The 17,101-nt window shown below is 44.8% G+C and overlaps 1 protein-coding gene across 3 annotated transcripts in view; it reads right to left on the reverse strand.

Annotated features, from left to right (window-relative positions):
• Positions 1 to 17,101, reverse strand: part of Grhl1 (grainyhead like transcription factor 1) — a 48,393-nt gene that overhangs the window by 13,092 nt on the left and 18,200 nt on the right. For all 3 annotated transcript variants that reach the window (XM_078029679.1, XM_078029678.1, XM_078029677.1), the window contains one exon: positions 3,894 to 4,052. In XM_078029679.1, the coding sequence (XP_077885805.1) occupies positions 3,894 to 4,052 (159 nt within the window). The remainder of the gene's footprint in view (positions 1 to 3,893; positions 4,053 to 17,101) is intronic.

The following is a 17,101-nucleotide window of genomic DNA, read 5'->3' on the forward strand; positions in this document are numbered from 1 at the left end:
AGAAAAAAAGAAACACTTCTCAGACACAGAACGGCTGGAAGAATTCACTCAGTCGGCACACACTGCAGGACACGTTGAAGGAAGTTCTAGGACATTATGGGAAAGCATTTCATAACTTTGGGTGTTCAGATTATTTCTCTGAGTCAACAAGTAATGAGACTGATCTTGGGGAAATCATATTAGGTTTGCCCCAAGAAGTGAGTCCATAACGTTAACAAAAGTTAATCCTGTCCTCAGGCACAGCTGATGAAGAAGAAAATGGTTTCTATGGGAAACAGTGTCAATGAGATTCTTCTCTACTTGGATGGACAGAGACATCCACAGCTCACAGAAAGAGAAATTGCCAAATTTCCATGGTTACAGACTCAATTTCTGTTTCCAGTTCCTCTGATAAAGTGCTAAGTTGCTGCTGCTTCTGAAATAACAGAAAATTCCATTTATCAAGTGAGTTAAGCAACTCATAATAGTGCTGATATAATTTTTTCCCTCAGGAGAGAAAAATAATACCTCTGAAGGATGCCAAAAGATCTCTTATTTCTTGAGTCATAAAATGAGAGAGTTTTAAGAATCGGCAGAGGGGAAGTGAAGGGCAGAGGTCAATAACAGGTGAGCCAGACCTTGGAAAGGACAGACTTGGGGAGGCAGAGGGAATGGTCCAGAGCAGAGACAGGGCAAGGCAGACCTAAACTTGAAGTGACTATCATAGTCATAGCAGGATGGCAGAAAGGTCGCAGACAGGTGCGTCAGGTCATGAGCAGGGGTGAGGTCACGTGGGGCTCCAAATAGTCAAAAGATCCACCTTAGAACATCCGTTACACAGAGCACACACGATACAGTTCCTTCTAATGTAGTACTTTATGTCAACCTAAAACAGCTCTGAGATTAAAACAGTGTTGGAAAATAGTGTATAATTTTACCTTCTATGTCCCTAAATGTCCTGCAATACTATACAACACGTAGGCTTCCTTATGCTATAAGGGCAGAAAATGGGAGATAATGGGAGAGCAGACCAACCACTTTCATCTCTATGCAGATCTCAAGGACTACATACTCTAGCAGGTGGAGAAAAATAGTAATGGATATTTTTAAAGGCCTCACAAAGAAGGTGATGACCCATGGAGGCCAAGGGCATCTGAGTATCCACTGATGAATCCACAAAGCACACTGGGAGCAGGACGCCCACTTCTCTCATCATGGCTTTGTGTGACGTCCTTTGAACACACAAGTAATGGAAAATCAGGGACCAACTGCACATCCAACCTGCTACCCAACCTTGGATAGCGCGTTCCCAGTGTGGGTGATCCACAGATCAGCAGGCAACAGAAACATCAGCAAGAGCAGTCACGCACTATTCCAAGACACATTCAATTCTGCAACCCGAAGAGAGGCACTCTGCTTCAGAGCACACCAGTGCGTGGTCTCAAAGCCCTCCCACAGCAGAGAGAACTGGTTTCTACACTTTGTACAATCACTGATTGATAAAGTAACTTTGGACAGTTCACAAACCTGCCCTGTGTTTCATTTTCTAAATCAGCTACCAATGCAGAAAGCTCCTAAGAAAAGTCTTTACTGAAACTAAATTTGTTTAAGAGCACATATCTATACATTCCTTCTTTTCAAAACTGCATATAAAAGTTTCATCATCTGCCATGGAAAACTGCCACTCCTGCTGACTCGTGCTTATTTACTGACAACGTTCAGTGTAACCTGAGGGATGGCTGCTACCGGTCCCAGGACAGCAGGGCCAGAAACTGAGTAAGCATTTGGGAAGCAATTATATGGAACAGTTTATGTCTCCTGAATGAAATATAAAAGTTGGAGCTTGTAGTTTACATGACTTTGTTTTTCTGCACCATTTCATTCTCTTCTGGCAATTTGTCTGAGTATTTACTGTATTTTATGGTAGCAGAAGGCATAACAGATTAGAATAAAAAACAGGATTCTCCACCACAGATGCCCATGGAGACACTGCTCTAAGTGACCACAGTGCTGAACTCTGAGGAAAGACCTTGATGCAGGACATGACCTCTTGCCTCTTCTGACGGAGCCACCTCTGACGTGGGCTCCCACAGCGGGAACCCTGCGGGGGCGCTGGCCAAGGCTCTACCGTGTTTACCTCTCTGTTAGCACAGGCATGGAAAATAAGCATTTCATAGGAAATCAAGAATTCTCAAGAATGTCAAAGAAAATTATCAGACAGGGGGCTAGGGTTGTGCTCAGTGGTACAGCGCTCGCCTATCGCGGGTGAGGCACTGGGTTCAACCCTCAACACCGCATAAAAATAAATAAATAAAGGCATTGTGTCCACCCACAACTAAAAAAATTTTTAAAAATTATCAGGGAAGTTTTTCAGAAACATTAGATGTGAAAAAAATATTTTAATTGAACCAATAAAACTAAAATTTCTTCCTAGAGTTTTAGAAAAAGAACATGAATATCCTGATATTTCCCCTTCAGATTTTCTTTAGGCTCCAAAGAGGAATGTAGCACAAAGGGGAAGAAACTGCCTTAGGCTCAGAGATCCCGAGCTCACCAGCTGTGACCCAGCTTCTGTCAGATGCAGCCCACCAGAAACATCTGTGCCCAGTGATGCCCAGAGCCTCATTCAGGGCCTGGGAACAGGCCAGCTGACAGCTGGGGTTCAGGCTGTTAGCTGGCTGCCTGCAAGAGAGGGACACTCTCCTAGGCCATCTGGGAGAGCCCTAAAAAGCAGAAAAGGGAGGCAGAGGGGTCATGGAAGATGATGTGGTGATGGACAAAGCGTCAGAACGATGGGACGTGAGGTGTGACTAGCCACAGAGGGCTCCGAAGACCACAGCAGCCACGTGCCAAGGAACGCAGGTGCCTCCAGCACATGGAACAGGCACAGAGTGGTTCTCCCAGAGATCCCCTAGAAAGTGGCACAGTCCTGTCCACACCTTAATTTTAGCCCAGTGAGACCTGCATAAGACATTTGTATTGTTCTAAGCTACTATGTTTTTGGTAATTTGTTAACAACGACAAAAGAAAGCTAGTGCATCCTAACCAGCTGTCAGGAGCGCAGCAGGTCCTGCAGTCTCAGTGTGTGGATGCTCTGAACTGGAAGGTCCCAGGCGCCCTCCTGTGGTCACATACTGTGCTTCTGTGCAGCCCCTCAACCATCGGGATGACACACCAGGCTTCCACAGCAAATATACCTTAAGTTATCTAGACCTAGACCCTCTAAAAATCGTAATGTAAGAATCTTTTTTTTTTTTTAAACAGGTTAGGAAGAGAGGAACTGGCAAAAAAAAAAACAAAAACAAAACCCATGCAGTCCAACATTTTTTGAACTAGAAAAGGCAAAGTCTTATTCGATCTGAGCCCATTGGACCCTCTGCAGCTGCTTCCCCCAGGCACACCTCCCTGTCAGACTCTCTCTGGTTAAACAGGATCTGGAAAAAGCAGGATCTCTTCACTGGGAAAAAAGGGGCCACGTCAGAGAAAAGCATTGATTCTGAGCTCTCCTAGGGCCCTCTCCTTTGTCTCGCACTGCCCTGTGCTGTGGAGCAGAGCCTGAATCCACCCTCTGCTGCTGTCCTGAGGTGGCTGGCCACCTGCCAGGTCCTGCAGAGAGGACAGACAGATAAAGGGTGGCCAGTGCAGCAGTCCTGAGCTGTACTGGACATGGCTTTTGACCATCACCTTTACTTTATCAGACACACTGGACAAGATGCGGAGCAAACCTTCCAATTTTTTTTTTTTAGCTAGAATAAGGTTCTCTTCGTCACTAGGTAGCACTTCTTGGCAAGGCCCAAACAACAACTGCTCATTTAAGAGAAGCCATTTCCACTGGCAGCGATGTGTGCACAGTGCAGTTTTTCCAGGAGGAGAATTGTCTCCATGCTCTACCCCCAGCCCACACCTGCTCTCACCTTGTCACAGAAGACTTTGATCTGGCAGTAGGCCCGGTGCACGGGTTTGTTGCTGCGGTTGTTGTAGCTGTAGGTGTCGATTTGGATGTTAAGAGGCAATCCCTTCACACCCTTCTGGGACGAGAAATCAGTGCTCAGGCAGTTCACAGAGATGAACACCTGGGAAGGGAGAGAAGGCTGTCAACAGCTGGCCCACAGCCAGCTCAGCGCAGCATGAAAGACAGGCAGAGCCAAGCTCAGCTCCGTGCCAACCTTCCAGAGGCCACGAAGCGTTCGTTTGGACACTGCCTCTGCTCACACAAATGAGGGGGAAAAGGAGCAGCTCAAGAGCTCTGTTCACCTCCCTTCCAGAGCAGCTCTTCAGCTGTGATAAACACAAGTGTATGGCCATCACTTACGGCGGCCATGTCACTGAGGCATAACCTACAGCACCCCACATCCTAATACGCTGGGCCTTATGAAATCAGGATTCCTTGTCCATGATTATAAAGTATCAATGACGTTCTCTCAATCCCTGTCTAGACAGAAATGTCTTACTTTTTTCCCAGGTTGTTCTTATTGGTTCTGGTATTCAGAAAATAATATCTATCATATCTTCTTTTAGGGAGTGACCATCAGCTTGAGGCTCTTTCATTTTGAAAATATAATTTTCCTTTACATGCCCAGATGAAAACCAAGACAAAAATGGTAAAGCATATTCACAGACCAAGAACTTAGTGAGCACCAAGACCAAGAATCACAAAGCACGCACTAAAGCATTCCTTAGTCAAGGGAGCTCCATGAAGATGTGGGCAGAACATCCTGGGACAAGAACTCAGGAAGATGTGATGCTGGTGGCTCCATGTCCATAAGAAAAAAAGAAACCCTGATTCTCTAAGCACTGGAGACGGGCTCCAGCAGTCAGTCACAAAACTACTCTGGAGGAAACTGCGGTGTTGAGGCTGTCGCTGAGGCTCACAAGCACCCACGTAACCACTGCCCTGCACACATCAGCTTCTGCGTTTCCAAGGACAACAGGGTTAGCGTTAGCTGTTTTCTCTGTGGCAGCTGGCATGCACCCCACCCAGGCACTGATTAGAGAGGAGCTTTCCAGCGGGGTTTGTTTTTTACAGGAAAGTCTAAGGAGGACATGCCTTTTACCAATCAATTAAGATATTTTCATCTTCCAGTAAATTGTCTCAAAATTTAAAACAAATTTTGACATATTATTATCATGGTACTGGAGGCTGTTGTTAGGGAAGCCAGATGAGTCTGCAGTGCAAATGAACACCTCGGATTTCCTCCTTCTTTTGCGGTTCTGGATCTTAACCTGTCTGTACATGGTCACAATGCTCTTCATATCCCCAGCAACTGGCTTTAGAATTTATTTCTAACGCATGAGCGCCATGTAGTGGATATTCCTGGAACCACAGCCTTTAAAACTACTTGCCACATTTCAAAGAAGCTAGATTTATGAAGGACCATTCGGTCAACCCTTCAGCCTCAACAGTCAAGGGCAGGTAACCAATCCCACTCCCAGTTTATACCCAAAGGACTTAAAAACAGTGTACTACAGAGACACAGCCATATCAATGTTTATAGCAGCACAATTCACAATGGCTAAATTATGGAACCAACCTAGATTCCCTTCAGTAGATGAATGGATAGGGAAACTTTGGGTATATGTACACAATACTACGTTATTCAGCATTAAAAGAAAATAAAATCATGGCATTTGCAGGTAAATGTATAAAGTTGGAGATTATAATGTGAAATGAAGCGAGCCAATCCCAAAAATCCAAAGGCTGAATGTTTTCACTGATATGAGGATGCCGATTGATAATGGTGATGGGGGGGAGCATGGGAGGAATGGAGGAACTTTAGATAGGACAAAGGAGAGGCAGGGGAAAGGAGGGGCAAGGGGTGTGAAATGAGTTAGACTTCATTACCCTAAGTACATGTATGAAGACACGAATGGTGAAAAAATACTTTGTGTACAATCAGTGACTTGAAAAAATTGTGCTCTATATGTGTAATATGAAATGGATTGCATTCTGCCACCATTTATAAGAAATTAGAATAAATAAATAATTTTTTTACAAAAAGAGCAGGTAACCACAAGCAACACTCAGTGTCACTGGCTGAACTGAGATAGGCGGGGATGACTAAGTTATAAAAGGGAGAAACACCTATGAGAACATTAAGTGACAGGGAAGACAGGAAGAAAATTTACAGAGAAAGGACCCATAATTACACAGAACGCTCTCTGCACAGGAGGCAAAATGCAGAAAGAGGGTTTTCCTTACTCTAGTCTATGTACTGCTTCTGAGTGGGGTAAGACCAGAACATCCTAAAAAGAAAGAGAACATATCTAAATTAACAGATTTAAAAGTCACCTCTCATCTGTCCTTCACCAGCCCTTCCCGGATTCTCTGGTCTGCTCAGGCCACCCATAGCTCCACCTGCTTACTCTGCAAGGTCAGCCTGGCTCCCCCCTCACACAGAGCTCTGTCCACACAGACTTCTGTCAGGACCGGGAGCCAGCAGCAGGAGGGCCACCCCCTTGGGTGCTGGGCTCTTCAGACACTACTGAGCCGTCACTGTGCCTGGGAGAGGGTACTGCCCTGTCACAGATGAAACCAGGGTGCTTTTGAAAGCTGTTCCAGGCAGAAAGCAAAGAACGTGTATTTATAGCAAGGGCTTCCCCCTCCATACCTGCTTGCTCTCTTTTTTTACAAATCAACTTTTCCCCCCGACAAATCCTTGGCTTTGGTTCAAGACCTTCGTTGAAGAGCCATTCGGATGTGTGTTTCGTTTCCCTGAACAGACTGTGAATACTGCCAGGTCCACGTTCCCAGCACAGGCCTTCTCTAGCACTGCTGTATCTTGCCTGCTAAGATTTTTCTTTCCACTTATTTCCAGTAAAAAAAAGCAGAATTAATTTTTAAAAGACCTAGGTCTAATTGTAAAAGTGAAAAGTGACATGGACATAAAAACAAAAGGACTGGGGTGTAGCTCAGTGACAGAGCACTCCTGGTTTCAATCTCCAGTACCCGGGGAAGCAGTCCAGGGGATATAAACTGGGCACATCAGGTCTCCAAACCACTGTACACTTCATTTTACAATCAAGTAGAAAATTTACCCTTTCGCTGTCATCTTAGGTCATGTAGCTCAATTCCTAAGTCAGAAACAGACACCTGGGAAAGTTACACTCAGCAATCCCAGGAAGCCTCTGACCCTGAGTGCCATTCCCTGACCAGAGGATTTCGCGGTCATCCTACCCAGCCTCACCTCCCTTTGCCTCCTGGTTCTACATTTCTATGCAAAGCAGAAATAAGCAGGAGTCAAATCCCAGTATAAACATGCGGACTTCAGAAAGGTATTTCCAATCACAATCTCTTACTTATACATATTTTCCTTCTATTTGTAAAAATTATTTCTAAACTTAGCAGACCTCTAAATTTATAGAAGAAAATTTAAAGCATTCCTAACTCAGCATTTAAAAAAATTGTAGATAAATACACAAATATACCAATCAACAGGACAAAGGTGTAAAGCCGAAGCCCAGTCCACGAGGGGAAGACAGTGGCCTGAAGACCCCAAAAAGGAAACCGGGATGGCGCTCACGAGGAGAAGCCTCACACAGCAGAATCCAAGGCAAGGACACACAGGACCGAGGAGGGACAGGCTGGGCCTTAGCCCAAGGCTGGCACGGGAGAAGGGCCCCTGCGTTTTCTAGCGGAAGGCGGTATGCGGGACAGAAGCCGCACAAGCAGAAGTAAGCAAACCAAGGCAGCGAAGTTCAGTCCCAGCTCTGCCAATCACTGCCCTGCAACGCTGGGCAGGGGTCCGCCCCGTCTAGAGGACCTAGATCACCTCCCACTCCAGACTCTTACTGCCAATCAACTCTGTATATCCTATTATTTTAAAGGCACTAAGCAAGGTGCCATTTAAAGTAATGAGAGTAACAACTTATGGGAAATGAAGATTCTCACACAACACGGCACGAGAACTTGCTAGAAATGTCAAATCCCTGCCTGCCTAGACCCCTTGAATCAGAAACTCGAGGGTGGGAACTCTTCAGGGGAGCTCATGGGTCAAATAGTGTTTGTGACCTGACTGCACCAGGATCCTGGGGGCCCCGTGTCACCTGGAAGCCTGGCCACACAGCCGGAGATACAGATCTTCCTGGCCTTAGTGGGAGGGGTGTTCCAGACACTAGGACTGACTTTTTGGTACTCCCAGGTAATTCCAGTGATCAACCAGGACAAAAGCCACCACTGTGTCCTCTCTCTGAACAATTCACTCTAAAAAAGTTCTCCTTTTGGCCCTAACACTGAGATTCTTAAAACAAGTCTCAGTACATGATTCCCTTTCTTTAAAGAGTTCAGACAATTTTATATGCATCTATATGTATCCCAGCGGGTACTCTCTCTTTTTTTTTTAAATAGTTTTTAGTTGTAGATGGATACAATATCTTCGTTTTATTTATTTATTTATTTATTTATTTAAATTGGTGCTGAGGCTCGAACCCAGTGCCTCATGCATGCGAGGCAAGCGCTCAAACACTGAGCTACGGCCCCAGCCCCCCAGCAGGTACTTTTAAAATAAAAAATTTTACTGAGACAGAACCTTATCAAATAAAGATGTTATTTAATAATTAGAAAATAAGCTGGGCACAGTGGTACATGCCTGGAATGCCAGTTACCAGGGAGGCTGACAGTGGCAGGAAGATCCCAAGTTCAAGAACAGTCTGGGCAACTTAATGAGACTCTGTCTCAAAGTAAAATAAAAAGGGCTAGGGGTGTAGCTTAGAGGTAGGCTGCTCCTGGGTTCCATCTCTAGCACTCCTAAATAAATAAATAATTAGGAGGACAAAATACAAAGAATTGAAGGATTCTGTTCAACCATGCTACACAAGAAAGTCATGCGAATTCTCACAGTTTACAACATGTTGATTAGAGAAAAACCTACTAAAGACCTATAGAACTTGGGGCTAGGGATGTGGCTTAGTGATAGAGCACATGCCTGGCACGTGTGAGGCCCTGGGTTTGATCCCCAGCACTGCAAAAACAAACACCACCAAAACAAACAAACAAACAAACAAACAAACCCAACCCTATAAAAACTGCACTTCTTGCTTTTATGACTCCTGTAATATGAGCAGGGATTTACGTTTTTGTTGTAATTTTCACCTCCACAGCAAGGCGTGACTTGTGGTGCCCTCCTCACCACACTGTGACTGCCATGAGATCACACCCCAGTCATTTCTCTGTTCCTGGTGCCTGGGACATGGCACATGCTTAGCACATATGAGTTCAATTAAAGAAGGAGAAAGGCAGAGGGAGTAGTGAATGAATATGGGAGGAAATCCATTTCCATGCATTCATCTAAACCAGAAGGTGACTGTCTCTGTAAGGGGCCCAGCAGTGACCAGGCTGTGGGCCGTGTGCAACTCGTCCCCTGCCTAACAGTGTAAAGGCAGCCACAGACAGAAAGGGAGTAAATGGATGGGCTTTCAATAACGCTTTATTTCCACAAACACGAAACTGGCCAGCCTGTGACCAGGAGCTGTCATTTGCTGACACTGACCCAACCATTCTCTAGGTTTCTTGGACCTGTCCGTGCATCATGATGTGGTTAAGCAGGGAGGGAGAGGATCTGCCTTTTCATAATTCAGTATTTCTACTCTCTGACAAGGCAGGTGGTGTGTGCTTCTCAGCCACACATCAACCACCCACAGGAACACTGTCTCTGTCAATGCAAGCTACACTCGTGGAGGGGACTGGGCAAGTGTGGAGGGACAAGCTCAGCTTCTAGGGATCATTTACCCCAAGAAAGGTGGCAGTCTTTAGTCAGGGGCCCCAGTGCAGGCAAGAGGCTAGTGTGGAATGTGAGGTGGGGCTCTCCTGGATCCTGGGGAAGCGACGAGACAGGCATGTTCTGCTCCTCACAGTTTGAACACTTCACGCTGGGTGAACCCTGAATAAGTAAGACGATGGGGCGAGTCGCCCACGTCCAGGAAAACAAATGTGCAGCCCACCCCACAACTACAGAAACACTCCAGGGCGTCGCGGAGAGCACAGGAGACAGCACACCCGGCTGCTCCTGTCTTCAGAAGGAGGCAAAGACCCCTAAAAGGAGCTCGGACCCCTTCTCTGCTCTCACTCTTCCTTGCCACTTAATTTGAGGAAAAGGAAAAGTAAGATGTTATTCAAATAGAATGTTAATCTCAAAACAAGAGCAACTTAAGTTCCCACCCACCCCCCAAAAATTATTAGATCAGGCAGAAACTAACCCCCAAGATAAACCACTAACAGGGGGACCCTCTGCAAGGCTCTCCCAAGCATCCACTGCACCCCAGAGACGGCTCTCGTTCTGGGCTGAGAGCTCATGCACGAGGATATGGCAGAAGATTTCATTTTGTTCTCAAACCTCAGTTAGAAAATGAGAGGAAGACTACAAAATAAGTGCTGCACATCACTGAAGGGGTGGAAGGGGAGGAGCCACAGGGAAAGGCTGCTCACACTAGGGGCGAGCCGAGGGTCGCTGCCCAGCCTGTGAGGTGGAAGCAAAGAGTGAAGAAGAAGAAGTGTGAGAAACCCCGACTGATACACTCTTTTTAGGGTATTTTTGTTGTTTGTTGTTCTTGTTTTTTTGGTACTAGGGACTGAACTCAGGGGCACTAGGCCACCAAGCCCCACTCCCAGCCCTATTTTGCATTTTATTTAGAGACAGGGTCTCGCTGAGTTGCTTAGTGTCTCGCTGTTGCTGAGGCTGGCTTTGAACTCACAATCCTCCTGCCTCAGCCTCCCAAACTGTTGGGATTATAGGCGTGAGCCTCCATATCTGCCCTTCTTTTTAAGTTTTATCATTACAAACCAAGGCACCAATCTAGTTAGAACTCGCTGACTGTGTGAAGAGAGGTCAGATACGTGAATTTTAATAAGTAGACTTACTCTGTGGGGGGAAAACTGAAGAAATATTTTTCACTCACCTAATCTGCAGAAAAGAAAGCATCAACAAAACACCTAGTCAAAAGTTATAAAAGTTATAAGCTGTTGAGTCAGAAGCTAAATGATGAACCAGATTAATTCATGTTCACTATTCCACGATATTTCTCATGAATTAGCAAGGAGGTTGTTCCTTTAAAAAAATTTACCACAGTGACAGTAACATCCGTTCTATGTCATTATTCCCATACAGAAAGAACCCAATGCTTAAATGACACAGTCTCAACCCTTCCTCAGAGAGAGCTTTAGGCGGATGCCGTGCCTGCCACGCTGCTACCATAAGGGACAGTGTTGCCTTACGGTTTTCCGAGTGTGGTTGCTCAAACAAGCAGTAAAGGAATTTCTCAAAGCATGAACCTGGAGACTAAGAACAACATGAACCACTTTTATGAGAGGGAGATGTGGTTTTCTTTTTAAGGGATAAAGGTTTCTTTTGAAGGGATCCAATTCTTCAATGAAAACAGAGTAACAACGTGTTCTCATGAGCACAAGTGCCAAGTCACAGGGGCCTGCCTGTGCCCAGGAAGACTAAAGTGGTTAGAAAAGCCACCACCAGTGCTGTATCACCAACGGCTGTCAAACCTCAAGGCCCCCCCAGCCTAGCTCACTCTCCCACTCTGGCTTCTCATCTCCTTATTAGGTACTTTAACACTTTGAGATCTTCATCTTCTCCGCCCCTCAATTTTAAATAAGCTCCACTCCACTCTCTGTAGACACTTCCCGACTGATAAAGCTCTAGCGTCAAAGCCAGGCGGGCTCTTACTGTCCTTAGGTGTGACTGAGGAACCTGGCTGACTCTCCTGTCCCACGCAAGGTCTCCCTCCTTTGTATTCATCTGAACTGTACTTACTGAACCTACGACGGTGGAAAATTCCCCCACCTCCGATTTTTGGATTTCATGAGAACTGGGTCATATGCGATCCATCTTTGTACCCTCTGAGCACCATGGCAGGACCTGGCCAACATGTTTATGGAATGAAATGCCCTCAAATTCCTAAACTCCAGCCACACAAAATCTCATGCTACTAAGGTATCTGAGCTACATTCCATTCTCACAATGTATCTGACTCTTTGACCCTCAAGAATAACCTTTGGAATTGGAACTATTCTGGTCCCAATTTATAGATGAGAAAACCAAGGCTCAGAGACTAGATAAAGTTGTTGCCCAGGATCACACGCTAATTCACATTCAAATCTCTCCTCTAAATGGATTTGAATTCCTGGGTCATCTCTGTAGAACCCAGAATGCCAAGCAGTTTTGTGCATATACGACATTAAATAAATATCTATTAAATGAATAATTAAATATTCACTACATATACCCCGGGAGTTACTTTGGAAAAGACCAGGCTATTAAGAGGCTCCCTGAAATAAGCTAAGATACATAAGGTAAGTGTAAACCCACGTCATGGGCCAGGTCATAATTTCCTACTATGTATATTGCTTCTGTACTTTAAAATGCTATCTCTGGTGACCACCTTTTTGTTAAGAAACTTCAGGTACCTAGTAAGCAATTTTTAATTTGATAATTACCTATCAGTTATCCCTCGGTTTGGAGCTCCATGTTACATTTACAGGGTAAAGTCTATAGCTCCCGAGGTTCCAGTGTGGCCTTGATATTGCAGAATACAAGTTCATAACTTACTTTCCGCCCTATGCAAGGGCTGTACCCCACTACATCAAAGCCTCTCTTTAGACCAACCTCTTCAATTGCCTCTCTCCCACCTAAAACCACAAGACATACTGGGGGCAAAAGATGGGGAAAGGAAAAAGGTCCAATCAAGTATCCTTTACAAAAATATGCTGTAGTTCCAGTAACATCTTCTGGGATTTGTTTAGCTGAAACACTTTTCCCTTGAAAATCCTAACCTCATTTTTTAAAAATATTTTTTTAGTTGTCAATGGATCTTTTTTTAAAATTTATATGTGGTGTTGAGAAACAAACCCAGTGCCTCACATGTGCTAGGCAAGGACACTACCCCAGCCCCAACCTCAATTTTGTTTTTTATACTGGGGACTGAACCCAAGAGTGCTTTACCACCGAGTAAATCCCCAGCCCTTTGTTTTTATTTTGAGACAGGGTCTTGCTAAGTTGCTTAGGGCCTCACTTAGTCCAGACTGGCCTTGAACTTGCATCCTCCTGCCTCAGCCTCCCAAGTCACTGGGATTACTGTGTGCGCTACTACACCTGACCCAACCTAACTCTTTACAATTTTTAACCTCACTGATGACATGTATGATTATAAAGAAAGTGCAATCGCCTGAGGACAGGCTTAACATTTGAATCACTTTTTCATTCCCTCCCAGTGCTTGCAAGAAGAACTACAGTGAATGATTTGCTGAATGAATGAACACACAGGAAGGGAAGCTGGCTCTCTGCATCACGACATCTCAAGCCAGTTCTTCCACATAGCAGCCATACATCGATTATCTCACACTGAATTCCCTGGAAGGACGTTAGAAATGAGTCAAACTGGTCAATAGAACTTGGAGAGAGAATGATGTTTTGCTCTTGCACTTCAGACTGTACAAAGCAGACTTATGGAAGAGGCTCAGTCTCAGAGCTGAGAGCATGCCTCCTTTCCTACGTACGGTGATGGGTGTCATTTGTGCATTATGACACACAGAACTGAGCTCTAGCTGCCTGGTAAACATAACAAATACAGATCTGCTGGAGGGAGAAAAGGAAAGAGGAAAGTAAGTTGCCATTACATAAACCCTGTTCCCAAGCCCTAGCTCTGACCGTCTCCTCACTAGAGATGGGCAGCCAAGCTGTGGCGAAGGCCCAGGGCTCCAAAGACAGACGGAAAAGACGCACACTAATCAGACGACAGAGCCCTGCAGGACCCATGTTTCTGACTCCAACCTCCTTGTCCTTTTCTGGAAACCACACTGCCACAGGGAGAGTGCAGAGCTGGAGAAGCTCCTGTGGAAAAACTGTTTGGCAAACCAGGGGAAGCAGCAGGGAAGTGACTCCCAAAGGGCCGAGCAGGAGGCGTGAAACTGAAGTCGCTGTGTTTCAACCAACGTCCAATCCGTGCCAAGCTTCCTGCTCGTTTCAACTGAAGTCACAGGACTCAGTAATGACCACGTGGCTCCCTGAGACACAGGTGCAGTTGTGCCAGTCCCAGGAGCTTCTGGGAGTCTTTATCATTTTAATTCATTCATGTGTCAAAATTCAGCGTAGTCAAATACAGATATAATGTGCATAACGCCGTTCCTACAATGCAACAGATCTGTAAATCAAATGTAAAAGCCCTAGAATAATTTTAATTGAATTCGAAAAGTCAGTCTAAAACATGGGCTCTAAGACAATTCAAAGTATTTCTTCATACGTAGAAATCTCCTGACAACCAAAATTAAGATGTAAAGTCAATAATGTAGTTTTTTCTCACCCACTTCAACAGCACTAATTAAAGAGAACACAATCAATGTTTTCCCAATACCTTTATAAAGTTAAAAATGTGAACTGAAGCCAATGGAGGGAGAAACCGTTTTTACTAAGAAATCCAGATCCAATTCTCTGATGAGGTCTCATTAGCCAGGAACGTTTATTGGGCATTACAGGCAGACACTTAATCATAATGCACAGTGCTGTCCACACCCAGCCCAAACAAACAGACAAGCCTGATCCTCAGTCCTGGCTGAGCCTTGCAGCCCTACTGCCCAGTCCGCAGGCGGAGCTAACTAATGAGCGAAGCCCGAGAAGGCATCAGAGACTGAGTCACAGACTCAGAAGCGAATCCAGTTCCACTACTGATTGTCAGATAATCCCAGCACGTCACACTTCCTCGCTCCTCTGATGAGGAGAGGTGACTGAAATATCCCACTACAGAATGCCACCGAGAACCAAAACACCAACTGAGCCGCTAGCACTTCTCAGACTATCAAATGACCACCAAGAAAAAAGGAAAGGAAGGGGCAGGCAGGGCAGGCGGGACTGCCCGTGAGGTGGGGAGGAAGGCGCTCACTCCTCTTGCTCACTCCTCTTCCCACGGCTCAGCGGGTGGCTCCCCAGGGAAAACAAGGCCCTAGTCAGCAGCCTGGCTGTTGCCACAGGGGCCTTCCCACACCGCCCACATGCATTTTGGTTTCTGCAGAGCACAGAGAGCCAGGGAAAAAGTCACACAGATAAAAAGAGAGACGAGAAGAAAACATTCAGAGGTACCTGCGTGCTGCTCTTCTCTCTGTCCCATCCCACGCACAGGACCTGGTGAACTTAAGGACACTTGGCAGATACAGTGATTTGGCACCTGTTGTCCCAAATAAGTTGAATACGTGCTCTGAAATATGCAGAACTAGATGCAGGTGTGACACAAGGCAAACACAGACCACATTCCATCATCACAGGGTACGGAACAGGACAGGTGAGGAAGTGGGTCATAAAGGAGACTGGCAGGCAGGCTGGCTGCCAATCAAAACTTATTATTAAAGTTTTTTTCCACTAAAATTAAAATGCTAAAGATAAAGTGTATAATGAACGTGGAGATGCCACTGTACTAACTAATTGTAGAGAGCTGCCATTGCAAGAAACCTGAACTTGAAGGCCTCCACACGGCCTTGAAAAGTCTACTCAGGGTAACTTGAGTCACTACCAATAACATCAGGTCAGAGTCAAAGCTCTTTGCTTTTGTTTATAAGTAGCAAAACTGGTTGAAATGACAGAGTTAGAAAGCCACTGTAGATGGAATTTCCAGGAAGGACCTAGAAGGAGGAGGGTTAAGGTGAAAAGCCATCAAAGAGTGTTCTATAGAGGAGCTTATTGTTTCTTGAGAGTGGCGGGGTGGAGGAAGCAAAAGAACTTGTTTCCTCCCTCCCCCCAAAATTGAGAATGAAACACTAATTCAAGTGACAGCACAAATGTGGCTAAACAAACACGAGTGCTTGAAACCCGTTTCACAAGATGCAAGTTTGACTACCAAGCTAAGCTTTCTTCAGCTGCCAACTATCTCCCTTGTCCAATCAGAGACATCTTCCACTTGGCCTTACCCTCAGGCGTGTGCTGGAATAAGTGCACACTATTGTTACCTGTGAGTTCTAAAGTTCTGCCATGATTCATTTTATTTTATTTTACATCTGGATGGAACCACTTGCCTAGACACTACAAAGTACACTTCTTAAAATGCTTTTGAGGCAAAGTCCAATAAACCTAGCTCAAAAAAAGAAAAAATTCAGAGAGGAAACTATCCTCATAATCATACTCAGAACAGTTGCTTCAAAGCAAAATTTCCAAACGCCGAGTAAAGAATTCATTCTGTATCAGCTAATTAAAGGCATTCACAAATTTCCAACCAGGAAAATTTTCTTGTTATTTCCAATATTGACCAAAGTACAAGTGCAAAGATTCTGTTTCCTTATAAAGGAATGACCCTTTCTAGCATGTGATTTTTTTTTAAATTTTAATAAATATGTTTCCAAACTGCATGAAAGAAAATCCTTATAGATGAATGCATGAATCTCAATTCAGAAGCCAGAAAGGCTACCTCAAATTTTTCTCAGGATCCTAGATTCTACAGATAGATCCTGGATTCTACAGATAGAAGAAATCCATGAATAATCCAGTTCAATCTGGTTAGCTTTGTGATTTGCCTAAAAGACTATCATGTTTTGTTTTAAATAACAATGCTTCCTGATTTCTTCCCCTATTCAGGCCGTATATTCTTTAGTTTTAAAAATCTCCTGCCATCATTTAATTGCAGTTGCAAATATGACACCTGACTCACTCCTCTCCTCCCTCTGCCCTCCCATTCACGCTAGAATTTTAAAGCTGAGAAACAAACCAAACCTGTCCCTGCTTAATACAACCAAACACGGCAACACCTTACTTTAATGGCACACTTGATTGATGCTTCACCAGAATGGAATCCCTATAAATGCAAGCAATATGTTTAGTTCAAACAAATTAAAATTACTCTCACAATGAATTCCAAATATTATGCTTAGACAAAACAACAAACTGCTATTAAACTCATAAACCTGCATCCCACAAGCACTCACAAAACGTCTTAAGTTCAAGTTACCACAGTGGTTACACCCCTCTTTTACAGAATGCATTCTGTAAGCCTCAGTAACAAGCCGCCACCAGGACTCTCAGCACACTCTGCTGAGACAAGAAGACAAAAGAGAAAGATCCGGCCTCCATCCACACAGGCGCCTGCTGCTAAAGCTTGTAGGTACTGAGCAGGGCTCCAAATTCTGCTTTAATCCTCCTCCTTT

Source organism: Ictidomys tridecemlineatus, chromosome 12 (genome assembly GCF_052094955.1).
Source record: "Ictidomys tridecemlineatus isolate mIctTri1 chromosome 12, mIctTri1.hap1, whole genome shotgun sequence".
Taxonomy (NCBI): domain Eukaryota; kingdom Metazoa; phylum Chordata; class Mammalia; order Rodentia; family Sciuridae; genus Ictidomys; species Ictidomys tridecemlineatus.